The sequence below is a fragment of the Alternaria metachromatica genome (assembly GCF_023757995.1).
Source record: "Alternaria metachromatica strain BMP 0045 chromosome Unknown scaffold_24, whole genome shotgun sequence".
Lineage (NCBI taxonomy): Eukaryota > Fungi > Ascomycota > Dothideomycetes > Pleosporales > Pleosporaceae > Alternaria > Alternaria metachromatica.
This window is the reverse complement of record NW_026055515.1, coordinates 297,314-322,019: the sequence shown is the minus strand read 5'-3', so window position 1 is coordinate 322,019 and position 24,706 is coordinate 297,314. Positions and strand designations below refer to the sequence as shown.

General features: G+C 53.5%; 10 protein-coding genes across 10 annotated transcripts; 4 read left to right on the top strand and 6 right to left on the bottom strand.

Moving 5' to 3' along the window:
• Nucleotides 1–210: 210 nt before the first annotated feature.
• J4E83_008442 (uncharacterized protein) lies at nucleotides 211–1,738 on the bottom strand (the record flags this gene model as incomplete). The annotated part of the gene is made up of 3 exons (XM_049335339.1): nucleotides 211–509; nucleotides 654–1,008; nucleotides 1,106–1,738. The coding sequence occupies 3 exons, from the start codon at nucleotides 1,736–1,738 to the stop codon at nucleotides 211–213; spliced, it is 1,287 nt and encodes a 428-aa protein (XP_049185605.1).
• Nucleotides 1,739–2,015: 277 nt separating this feature from the next.
• On the bottom strand, nucleotides 2,016–3,774 carry J4E83_008441 (uncharacterized protein; the record flags this gene model as incomplete). The annotated part of the gene is made up of 3 exons (XM_049335338.1): nucleotides 2,016–2,404; nucleotides 2,458–3,619; nucleotides 3,754–3,774. The coding sequence occupies 3 exons, from the start codon at nucleotides 3,772–3,774 to the stop codon at nucleotides 2,016–2,018; spliced, it is 1,572 nt and encodes a 523-aa protein (XP_049185604.1).
• Nucleotides 3,775–4,557: 783 nt separating this feature from the next.
• J4E83_008440 (uncharacterized protein) lies at nucleotides 4,558–5,214 on the top strand (the record flags this gene model as incomplete). The annotated part of the gene is made up of 1 exon (XM_049335337.1): nucleotides 4,558–5,214. One exon carries the CDS (start codon nucleotides 4,558–4,560, stop codon nucleotides 5,212–5,214), a length of 657 nt encoding a protein of 218 aa, XP_049185603.1.
• Nucleotides 5,215–5,349: 135 nt separating this feature from the next.
• J4E83_008439 (uncharacterized protein) lies at nucleotides 5,350–6,725 on the bottom strand (the record flags this gene model as incomplete). Its single annotated transcript, XM_049335336.1, has 3 exons — nucleotides 5,350–5,592; nucleotides 5,649–6,227; nucleotides 6,561–6,725. The coding sequence occupies 3 exons, from the start codon at nucleotides 6,723–6,725 to the stop codon at nucleotides 5,350–5,352; spliced, it is 987 nt and encodes a 328-aa protein (XP_049185602.1).
• Nucleotides 6,726–9,070: 2,345 nt separating this feature from the next.
• Nucleotides 9,071–9,662, top strand: J4E83_008438 (uncharacterized protein; the record flags this gene model as incomplete). The annotated part of the gene is made up of 2 exons (XM_049335335.1): nucleotides 9,071–9,080; nucleotides 9,127–9,662. The coding sequence occupies 2 exons, from the start codon at nucleotides 9,071–9,073 to the stop codon at nucleotides 9,660–9,662; spliced, it is 546 nt and encodes a 181-aa protein (XP_049185601.1).
• Nucleotides 9,663–9,816: 154 nt separating this feature from the next.
• J4E83_008437 (uncharacterized protein) lies at nucleotides 9,817–12,852 on the bottom strand (the record flags this gene model as incomplete). The annotated part of the gene is made up of 3 exons (XM_049335334.1): nucleotides 9,817–11,493; nucleotides 11,541–12,710; nucleotides 12,760–12,852. The coding sequence occupies 3 exons, from the start codon at nucleotides 12,850–12,852 to the stop codon at nucleotides 9,817–9,819; spliced, it is 2,940 nt and encodes a 979-aa protein (XP_049185600.1).
• A 556-nt stretch (nucleotides 12,853–13,408) lies between these two features.
• J4E83_008436 (uncharacterized protein) lies at nucleotides 13,409–14,902 on the top strand (the record flags this gene model as incomplete). The annotated part of the gene is made up of 4 exons (XM_049335333.1): nucleotides 13,409–13,642; nucleotides 13,692–13,721; nucleotides 14,348–14,589; nucleotides 14,641–14,902. 4 exons carry the CDS (start codon nucleotides 13,409–13,411, stop codon nucleotides 14,900–14,902), a joined length of 768 nt encoding a protein of 255 aa, XP_049185599.1.
• A 1,637-nt stretch (nucleotides 14,903–16,539) lies between these two features.
• On the top strand, nucleotides 16,540–18,267 carry ALTA10 (Aldehyde dehydrogenase; the record flags this gene model as incomplete). Its single annotated transcript, XM_049335332.1, has 5 exons — nucleotides 16,540–16,598; nucleotides 16,677–17,079; nucleotides 17,129–17,718; nucleotides 17,773–18,104; nucleotides 18,158–18,267. 5 exons carry the CDS (start codon nucleotides 16,540–16,542, stop codon nucleotides 18,265–18,267), a joined length of 1,494 nt encoding a protein of 497 aa, XP_049185598.1.
• Nucleotides 18,268–18,545: 278 nt separating this feature from the next.
• J4E83_008434 (uncharacterized protein) lies at nucleotides 18,546–19,601 on the bottom strand (the record flags this gene model as incomplete). The annotated part of the gene is made up of 1 exon (XM_049335331.1): nucleotides 18,546–19,601. One exon carries the CDS (start codon nucleotides 19,599–19,601, stop codon nucleotides 18,546–18,548), a length of 1,056 nt encoding a protein of 351 aa, XP_049185597.1.
• A 561-nt stretch (nucleotides 19,602–20,162) lies between these two features.
• J4E83_008433 (uncharacterized protein) lies at nucleotides 20,163–24,144 on the bottom strand (the record flags this gene model as incomplete). Its single annotated transcript, XM_049335330.1, has 2 exons — nucleotides 20,163–22,122; nucleotides 22,226–24,144. 2 exons carry the CDS (start codon nucleotides 24,142–24,144, stop codon nucleotides 20,163–20,165), a joined length of 3,879 nt encoding a protein of 1,292 aa, XP_049185596.1.
• Between the last annotated feature and the right edge of the window lie 562 nt (nucleotides 24,145–24,706).

Sequence of the window (24,706 nt, the reverse complement as noted above, 5' to 3'; positions counted from 1 at the left end):
ACGATGTATCCATCCGCCCTACTTATAATTTTGCCGAATACGATACAGATTGGAGCCTTTCCAGGATGCTAGTGTCATACCGCAAGAGATTGGAGCAAGTGCTATTAGATTCTGGGGGTATCCGCACCATGTTCTACGTACATGTCTACTCATACAAAGCCCTCCGTCTCCCTCCAGCCATGCCCATACTTCCACGCGCCACACCCAGCTCTAGGCCATCATGCTATGTAAGCGAATCAAATTTGTTCCGTTATCCCTGACGCTGACGAGCTTGGAGTCGATATGTCCTGTCTCTCTCTTGACGGCAGCGTCGTCTCCACCAGGCTTTGTCACCTGGTCCTGCGGTACATCTTCAATGGCGAAGAAGATGTGCATATCGAACGCGAGCCTCCGGTTTCTGCTGGGAGACTTCACATTGGTCACAACGGTCACCTTAGAGATACGTTTGATGCCGAGTTCGGCTTTGTGGGTCGCCAGGAAGTATGCTGCTGTCGCGCCGATGGGTGAGGCTGGAGGTAGTCAGTATGATTTCAGGTCACAGCAGCGACCTGATAATTAGGCCAGGAGGTCGTCAATGGGTTTCCGGACGTTGGACCAACGTTACAAAGAGCGAGGTAATCTGCAAAGGGGAGTACGTGGGTGAGGTTACTTACCAATGAGCGCAGTGTATTCCTCAGTCCCAATTGGGAATACAGCACCCGGCCAGGGCGATAACTTTTTAATGCCTTTGTTCTTCATGGCCCGAGCGACTAGAAGACAGGTATCAGGGTTGATGACATGGTGAGCGGCGTACATGCGGAAGTTCTTGATATTGGGGTTGTCGCGAACCCAATAGCCCCAGAAGATGTCGGACGCGGTACGAAGTTCGGGCAGCTCTCCGGGGTTTGCTGGCCGACCCCATCCCATGTTACCAAGAACAGCATGGCCTGGACTCTCGATGTTCGTTGCCATGATGCCTCCACCGTTTGCGCCGATGTTGACAGTGAACTCGTAGTAACCGCAAGTTGACTGGACTGTGTCAGCTACGTGCTTTCAAAATCAAACAATGCTTGTTCCATCGAAGTCTGTGACAGCTACAGGTGCTGTTGGATCGAGTATGACATACCAAGTATTTTTTGCCCGCAACGTAATAATCCTGGTCTTTGCAAGCCATCATACCCCCAAATTGAGGGCGTGGGTCCGGTTCCCGTTCTTCGTCATAGTGTGTAATCTTGAAGCATTCATTGTCCCCACCCAGCCGCTCGCCTTCGTCGTCAAACTTCGGTTGCGAGTTGAGACCGTGGCCTTCAAACGCCGTTTTGAGCCCCTTGGCTTCGAAATCGCCATCCCAGCCCGTGTCAACATCGCCTTCGTGCCAGTACCACAATGGAATCTCAGCTCTGAGCTCGCCGGTCCATTTGCTCGCTGCGGAAGGCGGTTGTCTTGTATCTTTCGAGAGCCATCCGGCGCCTCTGTCGGTGGCGTCCATGAGACACGTCAAGTGATGTCCCTTGTCCAGGTACTTTTGCCATTTAGTGTCATCGGCCCAGTTGCCTGGATTGAAGTCGCCGCCATCGGCACGGGGAGCGAGAGCAGTAGGAGCGAATTTCGGAGCATTGAACTCTGGAGGGCTGAATTGGGGAGGAGCGTCCGAGGAGTCGATACCGAAAGTTCTGGTAATCACGGGACTGTCGATATGTCTACCGATGACCAAGGCGACGAGCGCGATAGCGACGCCTAGAGTACTTCGGGGCCTCATAACTGAAAGTTTTGAGGTGGGTTGTGGGATGTTGCCGAATACCGATGGTGCGCGGTAGACAAGGAAAGAGCGTTTGTTGCCCCGTATACGCTAACCGCACCCAGCGGTGAAGTGAGTGAATCATAGGCAGGCGGGAGAACAGACAGTATTGCTAGCGCGCGCGAACCCCATGCTCCGACGAGACATGATCTAATCTCCAGATCAATGCTCCAGGACGCCTACATCACAACGAAATCCTCCGGAACTACACCAACGAACCCAACGTCTCCGCCACGCCTTACTCCTTATACAACTCCGCCGTCCTCCCCCTCCCCTCCTCCAACACCGCTTTGACCATTTCCCCATCTCTCGGAACAAGCCTAACGCCAAAGTCCCGAGGAATAGCCACCAGCGCACTCTTTATAGCATTGTAGTCCACGTAATCAGTATTCGGCGGTTCTGTCACACTGGCCTCAATCTTATACAGGCTGAGCAAACGAAACAGCGCGGCGTAAATGAGCTTGCTTGCTATCAGAGCGCCGGGACAGGATCGAGAACCGGCGCCGAAGGAGAGGTGAGGGGGGTTCGCGTGGGGAGTCGGTGTGTGGAGGGAAGATGGGGTGGTGGGAGGTGTGAGCCAGCGTTCGGGGTTGAAGGTTGCGGCGGTGGGACCGAAGTAGTCTGTGTCTGTGGGCTGTCAGTCTTCTATAGACATGTCATGGAAGTGAGCACCATCTTACCATGATTTCCAGCTTGAGCGTTGATCAACACCATCGTCCCCTTCGGTATAACCGCATCGCCCCACCTGACCTCGCTCATCGTCTTACGCGGTAGACTCATGTTACTGACTGTATAATACCGTCCTGCTTCCTTCACAATCGCGTTCAGATAGGGCACAGTTTCCTTCTCGAAGTCTGTTGCCCACGCTTGCTTCAGCGCCGCATCGTCCGGATACAATTTGCGAATCTCCGCATAAGCGCGTTCTTGGTAGATCTGGCCTTCGGGTGTAGATAAAGAACCAATGCAGGATACCAATGTACCGGGTATCGTTTCAAAGCCACCGGAGACGAGAGACAAGCAGATCGAACTCACTTCGACACCTGTGAGGCGGGTTTCTTCGTCCTTGAGGATGGCGGCGCTTATACATGGTTTCTCAGTGCCGTTCTTGATCATCTCGCGGACCTTGTCTAGAAGCTCGTTGAGGTACTTATCTCGTCGCTCGCGTAGTTCTTTCGAGCGCCGGTTCTTCTCGTTGTTGGGTAGGTATCGCAGAATGGGGACGTAATCTTGATAGTTCTCTGAGGCGGAGCGGAGGAGCGAAATAGCTGACCCGACTTCGAGGATCTCGCGGAGAAGATCGTCGTAGACTGCGTCCATGCGGATACCATAGCACAATGTGAGGGTTGTGTTGAGGGCATAGCGCTGGATGTACGGTCGGAAGCTGACTTCGACCTCCCCACTCTTGCTGTCGCGGCAGAGATCCCGAGCTATGCAGTAGGATTCCAAATCAAACATGTCGTAATAAGTTTTCATCGTACCCTTACTCAGCGTCGTCGATGCAGCTTTGCGCTTGTTTCGACAGCTCTCGTCCCATGGTGAACTTCCGATAGTGAACCCCTGTGTTGACGAGATCAAGCCGTGGAAGGTATACAACTTCGGCCGATCAATCAGTCCCTGCGAGTTCGAGACCAGAATCTTCTTGCAATCTTCGAAGGAATTGACGATTACAGCGCGCGTGTTGCCAAGTCGAATCTGGAAGACCGAATTGCCATACTGCCGCCACCACTTCTCGCATACTGTAGCATGGTCGTCGCCGAGCTGGGTGAGGTGACCTGTAATTGGGAGAGCACCTGGTATCTCTGGTATACCGCGTATGTATGGGATGTCGGTACGACTCAGTACCTAAGTAGTTGTCAACGTCGCTGATCATAGCTGAGTTCATATGAATCAAATACCTTGTACGCTACAAACGCAACAACTACAATGATTGATACCACTACTATATGACCAGAAGGCATATACCTAGCATGAGGTACGATATCCGGCAGATGCTCCATATTAGAACTTGGTGATACAAATCTTGAACTTAATAGCAAAGGAAGAGATCCATTAGCAAAGTAATGAGAACGTTACTTATAGATGCCATCGTCCAGGTGTGCGAGGGCACTGCCGGCATCCAATGCTTTCATGCATGATCGCGAGGGGTGCATTCGGAACCGTTCCGAAGATAACGGGCTGCTTATCAGTACAGCTCCCACCTTTGAGTTCATTGGAGACCGCGCAACGCGCCGAAATCGCCTCTTAGACAATACAGAAGATGCCATCATGGGATCAGGATCTCTCCCGCGTATACTTGCCGAATGAAGCTGGTGGGTTGATGCAAACGTAGGGGACGATGACTGGCACCCTCGCCTAAGGTGTCCTGAGGGTATATGCTATGAGTTCCAGCTCGAACGGAGCAAGCAGGTGTTGTGCCTTGGAGGTACCATGGATAGTATCACGCATAAGGAACGAGCTGCTTCGTACGTAGTGTCTGTGGCGTGGAGGTCACTGACGCGAGTCAAAGACGCCAAAGTCGCGTTGGTGGCTGACTAAGCCAGCCCTGGAGCTCAGGCATCCTGTCGTTGCGTCATGCAATGCGCTCCTACGCGATCCCTCCAACTCCGCGTAACCATCCTTCTGCCTGAACGCGATTACGCAGCCATGTCTGCCTTACACCCACAGCGCCCATCTTCACAATGCTATAAGGACGCGCGATCTCGCTTTGATCACCTACTAACACCGTATTAACCCACTCACCACAGCAATAGTTCCAGCCATCCCATCCACCACCACCCAAAATGCCCATCACCGAACTCGCCCTCCTCCACCTCACCCCGGGCACAACGCTCGAATCACCCACCCTCCGCGCCAACCTCTCCCACGCGAAATCCGTCCTGCAGAACTACACAAACCGCACTTTCTACTACATGCAGCAAATCTCCGATCCGAGCTGCATCTACGTAGTGGGAGAATGGGCCTCGCTAGACCAGCACCTGAACGATTTCATCCCCAGCGCAGATAACCAAGCGCTGTTGGAAAGCTTGAAGGACTACATCACTGTGGATTCCAACCTCGAACATCTCGATGTGCCGAATGCGGAGCTGCCGTTGCCGAGAGGGGAGGAGGAACTGGAGAGGGCGAGGAGGGGGGAGCAGGTTTGGAGTATTACACATTACACTATCAAGGCTGGGAAAAGAGAAGCTTTCGAAGTTCGAATCAGGGAGATGAAGGAGAAGTTGGATAGGACCTATTTTAGTGGGAAAGGCGGGATTGGAGGTGGATGGGGTGTTGGGAAGAAGCAGGGAGAGGATGATGTGTTTGTGACGCTTTTTGCTTGGAGGACTGTTGCGGAATATAACCTGTCTGGGAAAGGGAAGGAGAGGGAGGCTTCTGCGTATACGAGCGAGTGTGTTGAACGGAACGATGTTAAGCATGTCAGGCTTTTGGATATTTAAGACGATTAGTATCATGGGGACACCCGTTCCTACACTGGCACTCGGGATGGCAACTCCAGACCATTACATCACAAAGTTTCATGGTAGAGCATTACATTACGTTCATTAATCTCGATACATCCTCGCTGCATCTATCTACACATAGATATAGCAGAACGGCCCACCGAGTGTGCTCATCGCATCCTTGATCGTGATATTCTCAAATGTATCCTGGAGCATTGGACCTAGGGTCAACGTATCATTCAGTGTGCCGTTGCGACTCGGCGGGCTGTTCAAGAACGTGATGGTGCCGTCGATCGCATTTCTCCTGTTCTTGAGGTCTTGGTTCTGCCAGATCCACCACGTGCGATCGATTTGTGCATGATGGAAGTAGAAGGCCTAGCGATGGAGTCAGCGCGCACTCAGAGGAATCAGCAGTGTAGCGGAATACTTACAGGGTCGGACGGCGAGTTGAAAAAGTCGGAGCCAGCATCTCCTCCAATGGTGTAGTGACCAGCGGTGTGAACACCCATGTACTTGTTGGGGTAATCGCCCTGCATGCGGTTTTGGAAGGTGAGGATGTCTTTGCTGTTCTTGATGAGCTCGGTGATGACTTCGTCCCTCGACTCGTAAGCAGAATGCTTGTTCACATCCCGGCTTAAACATCTTGGGTTGTAGCCCAGACCGTCAGCTTGCGGGTTCGGCTTGAGATCTTTAACTTTGCTATCGATGGGCCCGAGAGACATGGTCCAGTTTGCCAGTGGCCCGGAAACGCAGCCACCGCCACTTCCGGGCGGGAGCTTGATAGGACATCCCTGTGCTTCAGATGGAATGCATGTGTAGTTTCTTCCGGGGATGTAAGCTCCAGCGTCAGATATACTGGTATCACTGCCGTCGAAAAGGGGAGATGATGCTGGGTCTTCGTGCCACCATGCCCAGTTGTAGTATGGCAGATAGCCCTTGTAACCACATTCGTTGCGCAGCAGTTGCTCATAGGCATAAATGTAATATCGGTGCCATGATAGGAAGTTTGCCTGCCAAATTAGCTCATGTCGTCTCGGGCGCTGTTGTGGCGTCTCGTTGATCGAACTCAACTGTTGAAATCAACAGGGTGCTCCACTGTGAAGACGTACAGTTGCATGTACAGAGTATGTCTGCAAGACGTGTGTCACCACAAAGTCGTCGAAGCGGCTCCTTGCTCCAGGAGCGACGGAAGCAGGGGTAAGAGAAGGCTTTGAGTGTAAACACTTGATAGCATCGATGTAGTTCCGCCTCTCGGGCTTCGAAAGCATTGACCTGGAGAGTGACTCGTCAATCAAATGTGGTTTGGGTATAACTTGGATGGGTATATACCACTCGCGTCGAACGGCTACGTTCTTCAGTGTGCACTGGCCGGGATTTGGGTAGCCATTCTTTGCTACATCGATTCCAACGTTGGCAAGCCCAAGAGCTGCCAATTTGTCGTGCTCTGTGACTTTGAACGCACAGGCGCCACTGACAAGCGCCAGAGCCGCGAACTCGAATAGACGCATCTTGGTGAAAAGAGTTGTGTTGACCGCGCACTTGTGCTTCTGTAGGCGGCTGAGATATCAATTGACGAAAGGCCTAAGAAGGGGGTTATCCTGGTGCGTCTGAAGTCTTCCTGACAAAAATTGTCTCCATATATAGCTGTCGCTCGCTGCACATATCGGTGCTCTCGGCTTTTACATCCCCTGCAAGTCAACGTGTTCGCGAAGCGAGCAAAACGCAGTGCCGATGCAGGACCTGACATGGCGGGATTTACTTTACCATACTGCGCCGCAATATAACAATCTAGATGCTTAGATGAAGCCTCGTAGGATCAGTGGCGCGAGACTATGCAGATGAGTGGATGGAATCTCGGCACATTAACTCAACGAGATGCAGTCGGATTTCTCCAACATCCGGCAAACCGGTTGAGCAACGTGAGCAACCCTTCTTCATCCCTTGCGCAGGATCAAATCAATCTTCCGGTGGGGCACCTTCTTCTCCTGCCGCTAACTTGATGTACCTGCAAGTACCATTTGTGGTATTGATGTGACGCCTGAGATCCATGGGTGTTGCGCAGACGAGATCCGCCCAGGGTTTTTTTTTTGGATATAGTACGGAATACAGAGCGATGAAGTCGAAGAAGGCGGAATCACAGTTCACAATACCGCGATCAACTGTCATATGGAAGTTGATGAGAGATGGGATTGTCCGCGGGGGCGACTACTTCGACCCGCATCCGCGTCCGTGCCCCGCCTGGGGGCATTGCCAAGCACGCCACGGCGGCTCGGGGCAGCGAGCCGCATGTTCGTCTCCGCACCTCCTTTCACCGCTGAACGTTCCATTACCTCGCTTCCATTCGCGCTTGATCACAAATCCTCGTAGGATTTCGCCTCATCTGCTCGTACTATATCCGGTACAGCCACCAATCTCGAACACCATGCCCGTCAAGTGCACCTGGACAGGGTTCCTTGCGTACCTAGTCTCTTATTCCGTACACCATCAGTAGGCCTTGAAGTTACTTCAACCGTCTTCTCGTGTCTTTTGCTCGCCTAGAATTTGTCCTGTTTGATATGTGATCACGGAACAGCTGATAGTCTTTCTTTGCAACTACGCCACAATCCTGCTGCACGCGACTGGAGGTCTAGAATGTAACGTGGAGGATCCGCGGTGGAACAACTCGCTCCGAACCGTGTTTGTTGCTTACATCGAAAGATACCTCCCAAGAGCCTGGTCTGTCGTTTTTAGGATCTGGCAGGATCGAGCTATCTCTCCAATAGTCGAGTCGAGGTATGCAACAGCCCATGCATAATCACATCAGCACATTAGTGATTCCAACGCGACAGGGACTTGATATGCCTAGAAGCCACAACTCCCTGGAATCAGGGCATGTCGCTTCGAATCCCTCTACACGAGCTCATCCTCGAAGCCAAGTCTACCGGTACAACCGTACATACGGAAGGAGACCGAGGGATTTGCTACGCTGTCAGGTTTCAGCAAGAGAGATTGATGAGTGTCTTGTTTATTGCCGTGCCGCAATATGATGGCGTTTTACAATGAGAGTAAATTGAATACAAAACTGCTCGCAACGCATTGCATGTTGCATAATTGTCGTTTGTCTTCTTCACCGCCGCTTTGCCATTGTTCTTCATATAGCCATCATGTCAGGTACGAATCCGGCGGATGCAAACCCCGACTTACAAAATCCTGATTACCTTGCCTTCACCAACGCTCCCACTCTACTACTCCAAGCCGGCATCCTATTTGGAGTCACGGCCCTGATCGTCTTGCTAAGATGCTACGTTCGAGTTGTAATGCTGAGAAGCTTCGGCAAAGACGACTGGATCATGTTACTTGCTTTCGCTTTCGCGATAGCGGAGTTTGTTGTGTATGCTGAGCAGACTAAGGTGGGCTTAGGGAAACACGTCTCAGTTTTGCGGATGGACGCAGACGGTGAACGGCAGCTGCTCAGACTGCGCCAAGTGCAGTCGATTCTCGTCGGCATTGGAGTCGGTCTGGTCAAGATTTCTATCGCCTGCTTCTTGTTGCGTCTAGTAACAAGGAAGGCGTACATATGGTTTCTACGGGGGTTCATTGTTTTCATGGCCTTGTTTACCACGGCGTGTATTGGAACACTAGGTATGTGACTGCGAGATGGCGACCATCGGTCCATTACTAACGATTCCATAGTGCGTTTTCCCGATATCCTCAGCATATATGGTGATGATTATCCGAGACCTCGACTGACCTTACCCAGATATGGCAGTGCATCCCCGTGGCGGCTGCATGGGATTTGCGACTTCGTCCACCTCCTTTTGGCACAGGTACAGCCGTATGCTTCAGTAGGGCAACCTTCACCTCCATAGGAATGATGAACACAGGTGAGTCGAGCTCCTCGTTCCAGCACCATCTACTCACCCCATCTAGCCGTCACGATCAGCACAGACTTCCTCCTAGCCCTCCTCCCAATCCCGCTCGTATGGCAACTCCAACTCAATGGCCGTACAAAAGTCACCTTGGTCTGCATCCTAGCCCTCGGTCTCTTCGCCGGCGTCGCCGCCATCATCAAATCCGAAAAGCAGAAGACCGCTCTCATGGACCCAGACGTCTACGTACTCGACACCTTCACCATGTGGCGATCCATCGAATACTATGTCGGCATCATCGTCGCGTCGTTGCCTTCGCTCAAACCACTGTTCAAACACGTCCTCAATAACGGTACGAGAGGTGCAACGGGTAACTCGGGCCTTCAACGCCAGAGTAAAATACGGTATTCGATTAGAGGAAACAAGTTGGCGGATGACGACGAGGTGCCATTGGAAACGTATAGGGGAGTCGGCAATTCAGTTGAGGTTTCTTCGGGGTCGCCTAGGACGCCAGTGGAGGGTAAGAGTAGCGAGGATAGCGTAAGGCCTTTTGAGTCGAACGCTATATTCGTTGATACGAAGTGGCGCGTGAGCTGAAGGATTTTCTGTTCAAAACAGCTACATGATGAGGGATGTGATGCGATGCGACGGACGCATAAATGAAGAGACACCAATAAATTACAATGTCTTCCATTTGTGTCTTCTGCAACTCTATGACAACGCCCACTATACCTATATATACCCTATTCTCCTAGTCCGAACCACCAACCCCCATAACGCCCCTCCCAAACCACTCACTAATAACCGCAAACCCATCCCTGCCCCTCTTGAGCGCATCCTGGAAAAGATCATGCCTCTCAGCACTCTCCACCTGCGCCCTCCTAATCGCCTTGACCGTCGCATTACTCGAACTACAGATCGGGCACTCCACCTCCGCATCATGCACATCCTCATCCGTACTCAGACAACTCTGATGATAACTGTGCTTGCACAAGAAGTGCACAACAGGCAACTCGAGACTCTTCATGCACACTTGGCAACGTGAGTTCTGGAATACCGCGGGCTTGGTGTTGAGGTTTTCCAGCTCGATTTTCTTGGTTGAGGTGTCGGCGCGGAAGGTCTCGATGTTGCGCCGGTTGGAGGCGATTTCGGCGCGCTCGCGCTCGATGGTGGTGCTGAGGTAGGCTTTTATCATGCCCATGGTTGCTACACCGTTGGTGGAGAGAGTTTGGATTACTTGGAGGGGCGCCATGAGGCCGTCTTCGTCGATCTTCTTCAAGACCGAGTCGAGCTCGTCGCCGGCTTCGGCAAGAATAGAGGGCGTGGAGGTAAAGTAGGCGAGCGCCGCGGGGTAAAGCGCTGGTTCCAGGGGACCGTACTTGCGGAGTGCGCGTATGGCGCCTTGCGTGTCGTTGGCGGCCTTGTAGGAGCGGAAGATGTCGAAGTGAAGACCTTGCTGCTCACGGACGAGGATCGCGCCGTCGCGGAAGTTGGACAGATGGGAGAGCAGCAGTACGTTGGACGTGTCTATGGGTATGTCCTTGCCTTCGACAAGCTTTTTAGCTTTGTTCTCCCACTCTTGTCGCTCACCATCCTTCTTCGACGATGCAGTGTGTAAGTACATCTCAAACAAAGTGGTGTAAAGATCGACCTTGTCATCTTCGCGGAGATCATCGGATGCGATGCAGGCCTCGAGGAAGACTATGAGCTCTTGAGGGTGGTCGACGAATGCGGAGAACGCAGTTCGCGGTTTTGGTACTTTGTACTCCGGAGCGGGCTCATCTGAGGTCGTCTCGACGATCTGGGCTTGGCTCATGGTACTCTTCTGTTCACCGCTAGGAGGCGATGCCAACGCGTTGGTGTTCATGTATGGCAGCGGAAGTAGTGCAGCAAGATTTTGTACAGCGCTAGAAGCCACTCCCAAACCCATACTCATGCCACCGCCCCCTACTGTTGCAGGCGTATTGGGTATGACTATAGCATCCTGCTTGGGCCGGAACGTTCCGGTGTAATAGTCGATGAACAATTGCGTCGTATCCTTGGGGAGGTGCTGCAGTAGTACTGTCGCGTACTTCATGAGGTTGAAGTAGGCCACCTCGGGCTCCAATCGCCATATGTAGGCTAGGGCTTCGGCATATCGTTTCGAATCTTCAATCAATACATCGACGACCAACTCATGCTCGCCGTGTTTCCGAGCAAGGAAGGCCGCTTGGTCATAGTAACCGCCCTGTCGACACATCAAAATGGCCGTATCGAGGTCGAACTTTAGATCGTCCGGTGATTTGATAAACTCTTCAAGTTTCTCCACATCCTTCAGCTTGGCATAGCAGTTCAACAGGAGCGTTGTATGATCTGATGTGGCTTTGTGGTGGTCGTGGAGCTCCTCGAGGTACTCAATCAAGTTATGTATCCGTTGCGTATCAAGGAACTGCGTGATGTTAGTATTGGTCGTATCGCGATGGCATCATTGCATACCTTGCGGATGACCTGAGAGGGTTCTGTGTTATCGATAGCCTTCAGATACTGCTGCATAGCTGTATCGTAATCTTGCTTCGAATACAAGTAGTCACCAAACTTCCGGAGGATGATGTTCTGTTGTGACGAGTCTAGTCCGGCCTTCTGGGCCAGATTGATGGCCAAAACGTATAGATTGCGCTGGTACAGTATGTCGAGTTTTTGAGCGAAAGGCTTCTCATGGTATCTGAAGATCTTGCCATCGATCGTGAAGACGAATAAGTCGCCCCATTCGGAAATGACGGCCTTCACTTGCGAAGTCAACTGTTCCTGATGTGCGACAAACCTAAGTTCTGTGTTGAGCAGGGTGAAGCTCGAAGTGTTGAAGACGTCGTCGGCGGCACCGACGCCGAAAGCACGGAGAGGGTTCGACCGAGGCATCGCATTTGATTTGGGGGGTGCGACTATCGCGACATAGTCCTTGAATACGGAGATCATCTTCTTCTCACCCTCATATGTGTACGGTGGCCCGCGGCCGTGTTGGCCGTAGTAGTATATGGCATCGTTTCGTGCGACGACAACGTCCCGCGACGCCTTATCCACCGCCATGCAACCCACACCGCAGCCATACTCGTCAAGCGATTTGGCTGGCTGTCCTTGCCCCCTTCCAGATATTACAAGCGTCATTATACGTCCGGTCGTTGCGATATACAAGGTCGTGATGCTCCCTTCTCTGAACTCGATGCCTGTGATGGGCTCTTCCGACTCGAATACCGTCCGTTGTCGCGCGCCGCGGTCGTGTATGAGGTCACCTCGAACGACAGTGACGGCGCCGTTGGCAAATCCAACTGCGAGTTGTGATAGGTCATCGAGCGCTGCGAAAGCGGATATGGGGAACTGCTTGCGCCCGTTGTGGACGGTGAGGGTGCTCTGACATCGCGGAATGCCCGTCTTCTTTTCCAGCTTGTCCAAAGCCCATACTTTCAGTACAGGCTCCCCAGAAAGATCTTCAGCAATGGTGACGAGAAGTGAGGTGCCTTCGACCTGCTTCATGTGGGTGATTGCGCCTGCGTCATGGGCCTTGAATGCGCGCACGACCTTGAAGGCCTGCGACACGATGCGGACGATGCCATCTGCGCTGCCGAGGAAGATGCTCTCTGACCCAGATACTATGCACGTGATGTTCCCGATCTAATGGCATTTATGAGACTGTGTATGCGCGGAAGAGGTATCGTCATACCTCGGACAGGAAGGAGCTCTCGTCGTCGGGGAGCTTGACTTGCGAGACGTCGAAGAACTTGAACTGCCACTGTTCGCGCATTAGCCTGGACATGTTGTGAAGCGGGATGTGGGTGAGCCAGTACGCACCGGAGTGACTGCCATACTGCTATTGCTCCATTGTCATCGCCTACTGCCTGAATGGCAGGAGCTATCGCCCTTCGCGACTCCCATGGAAGCTGCGGGCAGGTGCGTCCGTGCGCAGTCCGCCAATCACCAGGCAGCAGTGCGTGGCAGTGTCGGGGCTTGGCGCGTCCCTCAGTCTTGAGTGCTGCCTCGCGCTCTCCCTTTTCTTCATCTTACTCTCACACTCCTCCCACATAATACTCCCACACCCATCTGCTCTTCATCAACAGCAGCCACCACAAACCGCGCAACTCACTCTACATTCGCGCAAGCCCACTTTGACTCTCCTTTCACGAGTCTCACCTCCTGCGACGCGCCCTGTCATCGAACAGCGCGCCCCTTTGTCCTCAGACCTCACCGGTTCAGTCGCGCCTCCATAAAAGAGACTTTCAGCCTTCGCTACTCAAACGTCGCCCACTCAACACGAGCGCGCCTTTCCATCAACGCCCGCTTACCCAAGTATTACCATCCCTCAACCACTCATCATGTCTTCAAACAAGATGGAGCAGAGCCTCGACGACATCCTCAAGGCCTCCAAGACCTCCCGCCGTGGCCGTGGCGCTCGCCGCTCTGGCGCTGGACGACCGGCCGCTGCTGCCGCCCCTGTAGGCGGTGTCGCGAAGTCGACTAAGCAAGGCAACAAGCAATCCAAGCCTGCGCCCACTGCTCCCGCCGCTTCTTTCGGCGGCGGTGAGACCAAGATCATGGTATCCAACTTGGTATGTTCAGTCCCACAACTACACCAAACCCACCACTAACACGTCGCAGCCACGGGACATTGACAACTCCCAACTCCAGGTATGTAAGACCGATGCAGGTCTTTGAGCCTACTGCAGCTTCGCTTTTGCAAGCATGAACGAACTCGATCCGACGAACCGAGACTTCCTCCTCCCGCACCGGTACGGATGTTGAGCCATAGCTTGCCCAAAGTCAATCCAAGATCTGTGTTGGGCACACAAGACAGGAAGAAGACTAGCAGCATGCGAACATTCCGAGGTACCGCCGCGACGAAAGTGGGTGATCCAAGTCAATGTGCTCCACTTCACTGTGTCAGCACAGACGGCAGCGCACCGGTGATATTCCCGGTAGCCTTGCAGCAACTCTAGCCCGATACAGAGCAGCGAGATGCGAAACCAATCCGTTCGGATAGCCTTTTGGCTTACAGATGGGTGTGGGCAGACACTAAAAGATTGGTTCGCAGCGTTTCAATACGTTACTCGCAACAACTGCTCTCGCGCTGAGTTTGCTTCGTCTCAGAACTTACGGTCATTGAAATCTGACCAGGACACCCACTTTCTGAGCGGTACCTTCTGACCGAGTATATGGAATCGACGACGACCCACCGCCGACGCCGGAACCTCATTGTCGATCTTGCTTTACGCGCGTGAAAACTACCCTGGTACGACGACTAATACGCCTCATAGGACTACTTTGTGAATGCTGTTGGTGTAGGTCGCCCGAAGAAGGTTCTTCTCCAGTACGATGCCCAGGGCCGCAGCGTTGGCAGCGCTACCGTCATCTTCCAGAAGCATGACCAAGCCGCCAAGGCCACCTCCCACCTCAATGGCGTCAAGATTGACGGCCGCCCTGTTCGCGTCGAGATGCTCGTCAGCGCCGCCGCCCTTCCCGCCGCCACTCGCCCATCTTCGCTCGCCGATCGTGTAACGTACGTACCAAAAGTTCCTTGCAGTGTAACCAGCAACTAACAAGTTTTCAGTCAGCCGAAGAAGGACAAGCCGAAGCCGGCCACCGCTGAGAAGGCTGCTCCCGGTGCCGCTCGTGGACGTGGCCAGACCCGTGGCAAAGGAAAGGGTCGTGGTGGTCGCGAGGCCCGCCCCAAGAAGAAGACTGTCGAGGAGCTCGATGCCGAGATGGCCGACTACTTCCCTGGTAGCGAAACCACTGCTGCTGCCGGTGGCGCTGAGGTTGCACAAATCACCGCCGGCGGTGACACTGCTATGGACGACGAGATGCTCTGAGCTTCCTTCGCTTTGAGACGCTTTCCACTCACTTCACTTGTCACGGTTTAATCCAACATCCAACGGAATCGGTTCGACCCTTTGCTAGTCGGTCTGCTTCAATCTTTCTTTTCTTGGAGGCGTCATCTTTTCGGAAACTGCGTTATCACGAACGTCTACTGCTGCCAACGGAACGTCAGCATCGGACACAATTCGGCTCTTGTACACTATTCATGGACGTTTATTCACGGCTCCTAAATTGCACGCCGGTATTTGGTAGCTTCAATCAGAATGGCTATGAATCGGAAACATGATCATGAAAACTCATCTCTCGTCGACTCAACTATTGTGAAGTACCCTTATTCGAATGTTCACATACATCGACCTCTCGGCTCTCTTGATATTGTGGACGGAACCCGGCCAGCGTGTTGGCTGAAACACACCGAAATGAAGAGCTGCCACATCCCTAGAGCGTGGCAACATGGCAATACTGAGGCTTGCATGAACCCAAGACGGCAATGACATGCTGCAGAGAGACGATCATATAGGAGATCAGCGAGGCTTAGAAAGCTTGCTAGACAGTACGACTCGTTACAGCGGAATCGCTCCGTGCTTTTCTCCCCGGAGGACTCCGCAACAACAAAATGTGAACTCTACTCGTGCTGACCGGGTTGGCGCTTCCCAGCAGCCCGGATCACACCACCATCTGCTCATGTGTAGTGCTTTCCGGTTGACAGCTATTCGGTCCTTGCATGCTCCTATTCGCGCCGCAGTACCCCTTCGTGCGAAGTTCTCACGCCAACGTCATTAGTTCAAATTTTGTCGCACCTTCCCCGCGATTTACTAGGTGGTGTGGAGGCCCGCGGCTACCAGGACTCTAGCCTCTGACTAGGATTTGGCTGGGTGAAAGGAGCGTTCATCCGATGCAGCTGACGGACCGGATGAGCTGAGTATCTTGCGCTCTCAATGTTTGCAATCCAGGTCGCCCACGTGCATACAGCGATTACTCTAGCTCGGGGTTGTGGATCAGTGTTATCCTCGCCATACCGGTGCTCGCTCGAAAAAGGGCCGAGCTAGCTGGGGGTACGACGATATGGTCCATAGGGCTGCCCCTTCGGCTTTAGCGTAGTGGCTCCGATGGTGGGTATGTTTTGCTTGGATACGTGTCTAGAGCTCCGAGCTTAGTCCTGCGGTATGCGTTATAGAAAGATGCTGTATCGAGATGACCACGCGCCGCAAGTGGAGAAATGCCTTTTGCGGATGCGCATCAGTTGCCAATAGGTGTCTATTCCAAATTGGAGAGTTCAGTACCGCGTGTAGCAGGGTTAGCTGCGGCTTCGACGACTTCCAGAGCAGAACTGCGGGGGAGGGGTAGCTTACCACTGGCTACGAAAGCGGGGCAAGAGCTTCCGCCGTTGCATCAAGCGCCACCCGGCCATGCATCGTCGAGACACGCAATAGGCTGCAGCGCTTTCCTGAGACTGGCTCCTGATGGCCGAGGCTGTCTGGGCGATCGTGCTGTTGTCCTGTCTCGAGTGGAGATAACCTCTAGTGTCGTCATGCGGAGCTCCTGAAAGTACTTAAGGATTTGCTTGTGCCTCTACCCCTCCTTCACTTCACAGCTTTGTTTTGTCCATATACCCCAATTCGCTTTCGCAATGACATCCGTAAAGCTAACAACCCCCCAAACGGGCGAGTACGAGCAGCCCACCGGACTGTAAGTCAGATATCCAGTTTCCGATATTCTTCGGAGACTTTGTAATGCTTCGGCATCGTCAATACTGACATCAACCAGCTTCATCAACAATGAGTTCGTAAAGGCCGTTGACGGCAAGACCTTCGAGGTCATTAACCCATCTACCGAAGAGGTCATCTGCAATGTTGCCGAGGCCACCGAGAAGGATGTTGACATTGCTGTCGCTGCCGCACGCAAGGCCTTCAACGGCCCATGGCGGAAGGAGACACCAGAGAACCGAGGAAAGCTGCTTGTCAAGCTCGCCGACCTCTTTGAGAAGAACGCCGATCTTCTCGCCTCAGTCGAGGCTCTCGACAACGGTAAGGCCTTCAGCATGGCCAGGAACGTCGATATCCCTGCCGCCGCTGGTTGCTTGAGGTACTACGGAGGATGGGCCGACAAGATTGAGGGTAAGGTCGTCGACACAGCACCAGACAGCTTCAACTACATCCGCAAGGAGCCTGTAAGTTTCTTACTTTTCCAAGTCCAAGTCCCGTGACTAACAATTCTAGATTGGTGTTTGCGGACAAATTATCCCATGGAACTTCCCCATTCTCATGTGGTCATGGAAGATTGGTCCTGCTATCGCCACTGGTAACACCGTTGTCATTAAGACAGCTGAGCAGACTCCTCTCTCCGCATACGTAGCTTGCAAGCTCATCCAAGAGGCCGGTTTCCCACCAGGTGTCATTAACGTCATCACTGGTTTCGGAAAGGTCGCTGGTGCCGCCATCTCCGCCCACATGGATGTCGACAAGGTTGCGTTCACTGGTTCAACCGTCGTCGGTCGTCAAATCATGAAGGCCGCTGCTGGCTCCAACTTGAAGAAGGTTACCCTCGAGCTCGGAGGCAAGAGCCCCAACATTGTGTTCGCCGATGCCGATCTCGATGAGGCCATCCACTGGGTCAACTTCGGTATTTACTTCAACCACGGACAGGCTTGCTGCGCTGGATCGCGTATCTACGTCCAAGAAGAAATCTACGACAAGTTCATTGCCCGCTTCAAGGAGAGGGCCGCCCAGAACGCTGTCGGTGACCCATTCGCCAAGGACACCTTCCAGGGACCTCAGGTCTCGAAGCTCCAATTCGACCGCATCATGGGGTGAGCAATGTCATATCCTTCCAAAACTGAAGCCAATGCTAATATAAATCCTAGCTACATCGAGGAGGGCAAGAAGTCAGGCGCAACCGTCGAAACCGGCGGCAACCGCCACGGCGACAAGGGCTACTTCATCGAGCCCACCATCTTCTCCAACGTAACCGAGGACATGAAGATCCAACAAGAAGAAATCTTCGGCCCCGTCTGCACAATCTCCAAGTTCAAGACAAAGGCCGACGTCATCAAGATCGGTAACAACACCACCTACGGTCTTGCCGCCGCGGTCCACACCTCCAACCTCACCACTGCCATCGAGGTTGCCAACGCGCTCCGCGCCGGAACTGTCTGGGTCAACTCTTACAACACTCTTCACTGGCAGCTGCCATTCGGTAAGTTCTGGCTGTACGAAATGCATATGAGACATATACTGACTTTATTGCAGGTGGTTACAAGGAGTCTGGTATCGGCCGCGAGTTGGGTGAGGCGGCGCTGGACAACTACATTCAGACTAAGACTGTTTCCATTCGTCTTGGTGATGTGCTGTTCGGTTAAGTAGGTGGTGGAGATGGGTTCGAGTGAGTACTGTGTATAGTTCAAGTAATCATGGAGAATCTGAATGAATGAATGTAAAGAACCACAGCAAGCTTTCTGATATCTTAAGTGATGTGACTTTGCTCACTATATACGGCTTCTGAAGTGCACGTTGACTCCGTGTCGAAGACTAGTATCTACAATCCTGTGGATATATTGACGATACGATGCCACACCTCGCGTGGCTCTCTGATGAGAAAAAACAAATGCTACACACGATATACATGACATTCACGACATCATCCCTCCATAATCTCCCCAAAAACCTTCACCCCCTTCCTCCCCAACGCAGTCCCCACGCCCACCGCCCCCGCACCCACATGCCTCATCCGCTCAAACCCACTCTTATCCTCCACACCTCCCGTCCCAACAACCATAATCCGCTTCAACGCCTCCCTCTTATCCAGCATCTCCCTCAATATGCGCACATTACCCAGCGCAAGGGGATGCAACGGCGCGCCCGCCAGCCCCCCAATCCCAGACCCATTCGCTGAATTGAGCGCAGGGCTGATCTTGCTTTCACCACGCACGTCCTGTGGAGACAAGACCAGAGACGAACCGAGTGTGTTCACGGCGGTGATGAAAGATATAGGACAGGGGAGATAGACTGGTTTCATCTTATTCTCTGCACTCTCTTCCAATACGCTTATCAAGGCGTCGAATTGCTCTTGGTACGTATACGGCGGTATCTTGATGCCAACGGGTATCTGCGTCTCGCCCCCGCTTTTCGTGAGGCCAACATCGATGGCTACTTTGAGGGCTGCGAGGTATTCGCGTAGGGCGTCAGCGTTGTAGGCTGGTGGTGTCTTCCCTGGGATGTTTGGGCAGGAAAGGTTGATTTCCACGGCTAGTGGCATTTTCACACTGTGTTGGATGGTGTAGATGAGCTGGTAGCATTGCGCCACTTCCTCCACACTTCCGGTTACGGAGATGACAATGGGTTTGAAGGTTTCTCTTCCTTTTGGCGGGTCGGAAGGCAGGGCATCGTTGATTTTGCCTACGAAGTCGAGGTACTGCGGGAGAACGAGGGGTGAGTAGCCGAGTGTGTTTAAACTGCCTGTTGTTGTGGCATCGCCCGCTAGATCGGTATTCGGGGTGCTGGAACTATGCGTGGATGGGTTGAAGAAGGTGAATTGGTGGTGCGCGGGGTCGTGTGGGAAGCCTTTCAAGAGGGAAGTTCGGGTTGTGATGGCGCCTGTGTGTGGACTTTCGTAAAGTTCCTGGAGTTGCTCAAGGGTTGTGCACCATGGGTTTGCAGAATTGAGGAGGGGTGGGTCGATGTTCAAGGAAGCCATATTCGAATACAGATTGCTGGTCAGTGTAAGAAAATGCTCTGGAAAGTGAACGATTTCTGCGAATTGGATGGTACGTGGCGTCTGGCTGCGCAAGTGGGGTTGCGGTGATAAGCTTTGTATAGTGCCGCTGAGTGCATGATGGCTTGAGATACGTAACAGGAAGGTGACTACTTCCGCCAACACCACGAAGAAATATTCACTGTTCAAAATGCTGCATTAATGAGGCTAGCGCTACCCTACTCTTTCCATGATAGTATACAAGAAACCCGAACCGGACTCCAAAAGCACAAACCCACTCCCATCTCAATAAAATCCCAGAAAAGAAGAAATAGCAACGCAAAGGATTTGCCGCCCATAAATGCTATGCGCCGATGCATGCCAGAGTAGTTACCAATTTCATTACCTTTGTCTTTCCGTGATGCGCCAAAACGCCATGCTTGCGTCCCTGAAGCCGATTACATGTGGATGAAAACGAAAACGCCGGAGGAAAGGAAAAGGAAAAAGACCTGTCTGGGGACCAACTACTTCCCCTGCTCTGATTTCTTTGCTTGTGCTCCTTTTTTAGAAGCTGGCATAGCCCGTGTCTTCGCCACCGGCATCGTCCATCCAGCCCGCGCCGACTTCGCCTAGGCCAGGGCCGTGATGATGGTTGCGCGCCATACCCTCACCCTCGCCTCGTTCAACCCACTCTTCGTTGATGTCGTGCCAGATGCGCTGGAAGTAGAGGCGCAGCGACCGTAGACCACGAAGGTAGCCTCTATCAATGCCATCCGGGTTCTGGGGTGGGCAAGGTAAGTCGTCAGGCAGCGGGTCTTCTGCAGTGACGCAGTTGGCGAAATCGACAATCTTGAGCTTAATCTCTGGGAGATGCTTAGGTGTCGGCTTAGAGGCGGCTGTCGGGCCAGGTGATGTGGGTCCGGACGGCATTACTGAGACGTCTTCGCTGCTTGGGTTCGATAGACCGTTGGGCAGAGAGGTTTGCGCGTCTTTTTCCTTCGACTCTCCATCCCCACGATCGTAGAGCATCAGCAAGCTGCTTGCGTAGAATCGGTAGCCGGGAAGATTCCGTATCATGCGCTCCAGCTGACTGATCTTCTCCAGTATGACAGGAATATGTCTTGTCGCTGCTTTGTAACTTGTCCCATCCCAGAAAAAGCGCTTCAGCGCATCCTGGAACTCTCTGCCAGCCTTCAAGTCGCGGCCAAAGTACTTGTCTTCAAAGATATAGCTTTGGGTTTTGGCGTTCCAGATCTGCATGCCACAAACACGTACACCGAGCTGAGCGCTGGTGGTCATCTGACACTTGCGTCTCTGAGACTTTTGTTTCTTCTCGTCGGCTTCTACTCCATACTGCCGTGTGCCCATCTTCAGGTCCAATACACAGGGCCTGGACATGCCTGCAGTGAGGTCTTCGAGAAGGATGAAGTGCTGAACGCGCTCGTCAGGTTGTTGTTGCGCTTGCTCGGGATTGGAAGGCTCTTCGCTGAGCGGGGCGCCATTGCCATTTGGTGCGGGAGGGGCTGGTAGCATAGTGCCCTCTGATGGTTGCTGGGGATGGACCCCGTTCGTTGCGCCAGACGTTTGCACAGATCGGCCTCGGTGCTGATCTTTTGCGTCTGAAATGGCATTGCGATCTTCGTCCATAGCAAATACTTCCTCCTCTGCGTCACCACCGTAACCGTCCTCCTCGTAGTATTCCAGGTTATGTCTCTGGACAGTATCAATTCCCAGAGGCCTTCTAGTAAGTCCGCTGCCAGAATGACGACGACGGGGAAGATTATTCGATGGCGGCTTCAGGGCATCAGCGTTGGTGTCTGGCTGTCCAAGAGAGCTCGAAACGGCAGCATCCGCACTCCTCTCCGAGGCAAAGCGATGCGCTTCAGCTTTGAGAACTTGTTTCCGTGTAGACTCTTCTGTGAGGGGTGGATGCAATCCAGCGACATCTGTGCTGTTCCTCCTTATCGTAGGTGCAGAGCCGGCTACATTCTGCGGAACATCTCCTCCTGTCTTACGAGCTGAGATCCCGTGATGATGATGGCGCGGCCGATGATGAATAGTTGGCGGTGCAAAAACCTGCCGGAGTACCTCTTCCTGTAACTTTCTGTTGATCGTCGTCACACCCCAACTGCTAGCATGCTGCAGTGGGGGCCGAGTCGGGCTCGTAGAGATGTGACCATAATCACTTTGGTTTCGTCGATGTTGTTGTTGCAACAAGGAAGCATTGCGCATCCATGGATCTGGAGTGGTGGAGCGTGGTGGCACACGGAACAGATTGTCCGGGATGATGTGCCGGTTGTTCTCAAAAATGACCTGAGGGATGGGCATAATCTGCTGCGAGTGACTGACCACTCGAGGTTGTTCCCCATTGCCCCGATCTTCGGGAGCCTTTGAAGCCTGTCTTGAAGCGCTTTCCGACTGTGTCGCAGAAGTAGTGGGAGCAGCGTCGGATTTCGCTTTGTCTTTGGCTACCTTCTTCTTCTTGGGGGCTTTTCGGTAGGTCACGTTCAACACGCCGATGTATCTAGATGTCAATGTCAGCAAATATCCTAATCAAGAACCGAGTCGAAGGCAATGATCTTCGCTGATGTCTCAGTCTCGATCAATAGCGGGGGGAAATTTCGTACCTTGGCAAAAATTCCAACAGTTCAGGATGCTGGCGCTCCACTGTTTCGTAAAACTCGTTCTCTCGATTGTTTAGCTGTTTGCATACTGCTCGCCTAGAAAAACGATAGACAGTAGAATGACCGCCAACTTGGTGATCGTATGGCTTCAGCTCCACAGCACCCAGTGGGGCTGGCGGCTGAGCCACCTGAGGCGCAGCAGCCTTAGCTTCCTGTTTGTGCGAAGTCGCAGTGGGCGTCGTTCCTAGGTCATCAGTCGCACTGGATTCATAACCAAGATTTGATTGAGTAGACTCGGCGTGCGACTCAGACTCAGATTCAGCTGAAAGCGCATCGGGGGCGGTCAGCGGCTGCTCTTTGTCTTTCTTCAAGGAAGTCGCCGTGGAGATATCACCATGAAGGCATTGATTGGTATCTTGGGCCTTTAGAGAAATTTCTACTTCTTGTGGAGTTTGCACATCCTTCTCTGTGGCCCACCCTTTTGGCCCCGCAACCTCGTGAGTTGAAGCCCTCTTATCGACAGCATTCACCTCTCTATCTCGGTTCTGTGGTTCTGTAGGGACCTGCTCACTCGTCTTAAGCCGGCGATGGGGAAAGTAGAGAGCCGAAGAGATCTGTTCTTTTTCCGATTCTTCATCCTCCTCCGAGCCTGGCGTACGTTCTTTATCGCCTCCGTCTTTAACCTGAAAGTAATCGGACGGCTCGTCATAGGGTGTCGCTCCATTCGTTGGTGCATGCGCGTGAACCTTTTCGACAGCTGATGTGGGTAGACTGCGAGAGAAGGAAGACCGTGGGTCCGCACCAGGAGTCAGGTTGCCGAAGCCGCGAATGTCCTCGAGAAGACGCCGTGGGAATTTGTGCTTGTCCTGAGAGCTTGCGTCTGGTCGCGTGCTTCCGTTGGGAGGTGTAGAGGCAACGCCTGACTCGGTGCGGGGCGCCGCTTTCGCATCGAAGTAAGAATCAGTCGGACCGGCTAGAGGCGATTGCACGACGGAGGAAGCTAGTGATGCGCGGCGCAGCTGGTCGATGAGGCCGATAGTCTCAGTTGAGCCTTCTTCTGAAAGTGCGGACAGGGTCCTCTCAGCAGAAGGACGCTCTTTTGTCTTGTTGTCCTTCTTCTTCGGCTCTTCGGTAGGATCGCCATCCTTGAATACGCGCAGATAGTGACTTGCTTTTCGACTGCGTGCGGAAGTGGGTTGTTCGGTCTTGGCAAGCGTTGCTTCAATCTTCTTCTCCATTTCCACGTCCATGACGGGCTGATCCAAGATCATGTTGCCCTTGAATGGCACAGGCTTCCCTTCGCGCCACTCCCTGTTCCTGCGCCTCTCTTCGCTCTCCAGCAGGGCCTCGTATTGGAGCTCGGGACGTGGCGGGGTGGTGGGGTGTTGTACGGGCGAGTCGACCGGGCTCATGTAGGGCGGAGGACTGTGATGGATGGCGTCGAAAGTCATGCCGGCTGCAATGGCTGCGCGGGGGTTAAAGGGGGTAGTCAGGACGGCTTGGTGGTCGATGGAAGAAGGCGGAGGAAGGGTGGAATGCTTCCTGCGTATGATGGGCGGATCCATCAATCGCCTCTGGGGAGGTGCTGGCGCTGCCATCTCAGCCAGACTGTGTTCGGGAGCATCGTTGGCAGAATCTACATTGCGTGCGCTGGCCCGCGGGGAGGAGATGGGGCTGTCGGAGACGAGGTACGTGGTTGCGAAGATGCTGTCGCGCTCGTCGAGCTGGGGGCGGTCAATTGACGACTTCCAGAGGTTGCTCTCGTTGACAATGGGCGCGGTGCGTGAACGGCCCGTCTGCGCGAGGCTCTTGGGCGTCACTTGGTCGTGCTCGGCGTCGGGCGTGGGCAGTCCATGGCTGGCCGTCGACCTCACCGATGCGGGGGGTGAGGTATTTCCTTGGGCGTCCGGCTGGGGTGACATGGGCTCGACATTGATTCGACCGTCAGGAAGGCACCTCGTGGCGGGATGGGTGGCAGATATTGCCGGGCGGGCGCTCAGGACGTTGGCCAGGATGCGGTCGTTTGGGCGCGGCGGAGACACAGCGGAGGGCCAGCAGGGGCGGATCTTCTAGATTAGCGTGCAGAGCAGGCGCTGGCGGATGCGAGGGCTGCAGGCGGTGTTCCAGGGTGCTAGCGAGCGACGAGACCAGTGAGAAGGGCGAGAGGTCCACGTTCTAATTCTGTGTGGTTTGGCGTCCAGTCCAGAGTGGCGCAAAGATTATCCCAAGCGAGCGGCCCAATGACGTCTGCCTGACTGCTACCGCGTAACAAAGCGCGTCAGTGCAGGTGGTCCGAGTGGTGGTGGTTGTTTCGCGACGCCGAGTGCAGTGAGTGGACGCGAGTTTGTTTTTGTTGGAGTACTGAGGCAGTGAACAGGTGGCTTGTTGATAGCGACAGAGGCAATCGGGCTTGGCGGCAACTGCGCACGCAATGCTGGCAGCTCTTGTCATGGGTTCCTGTCTGGTGAAGATGAGGAAGGAGCG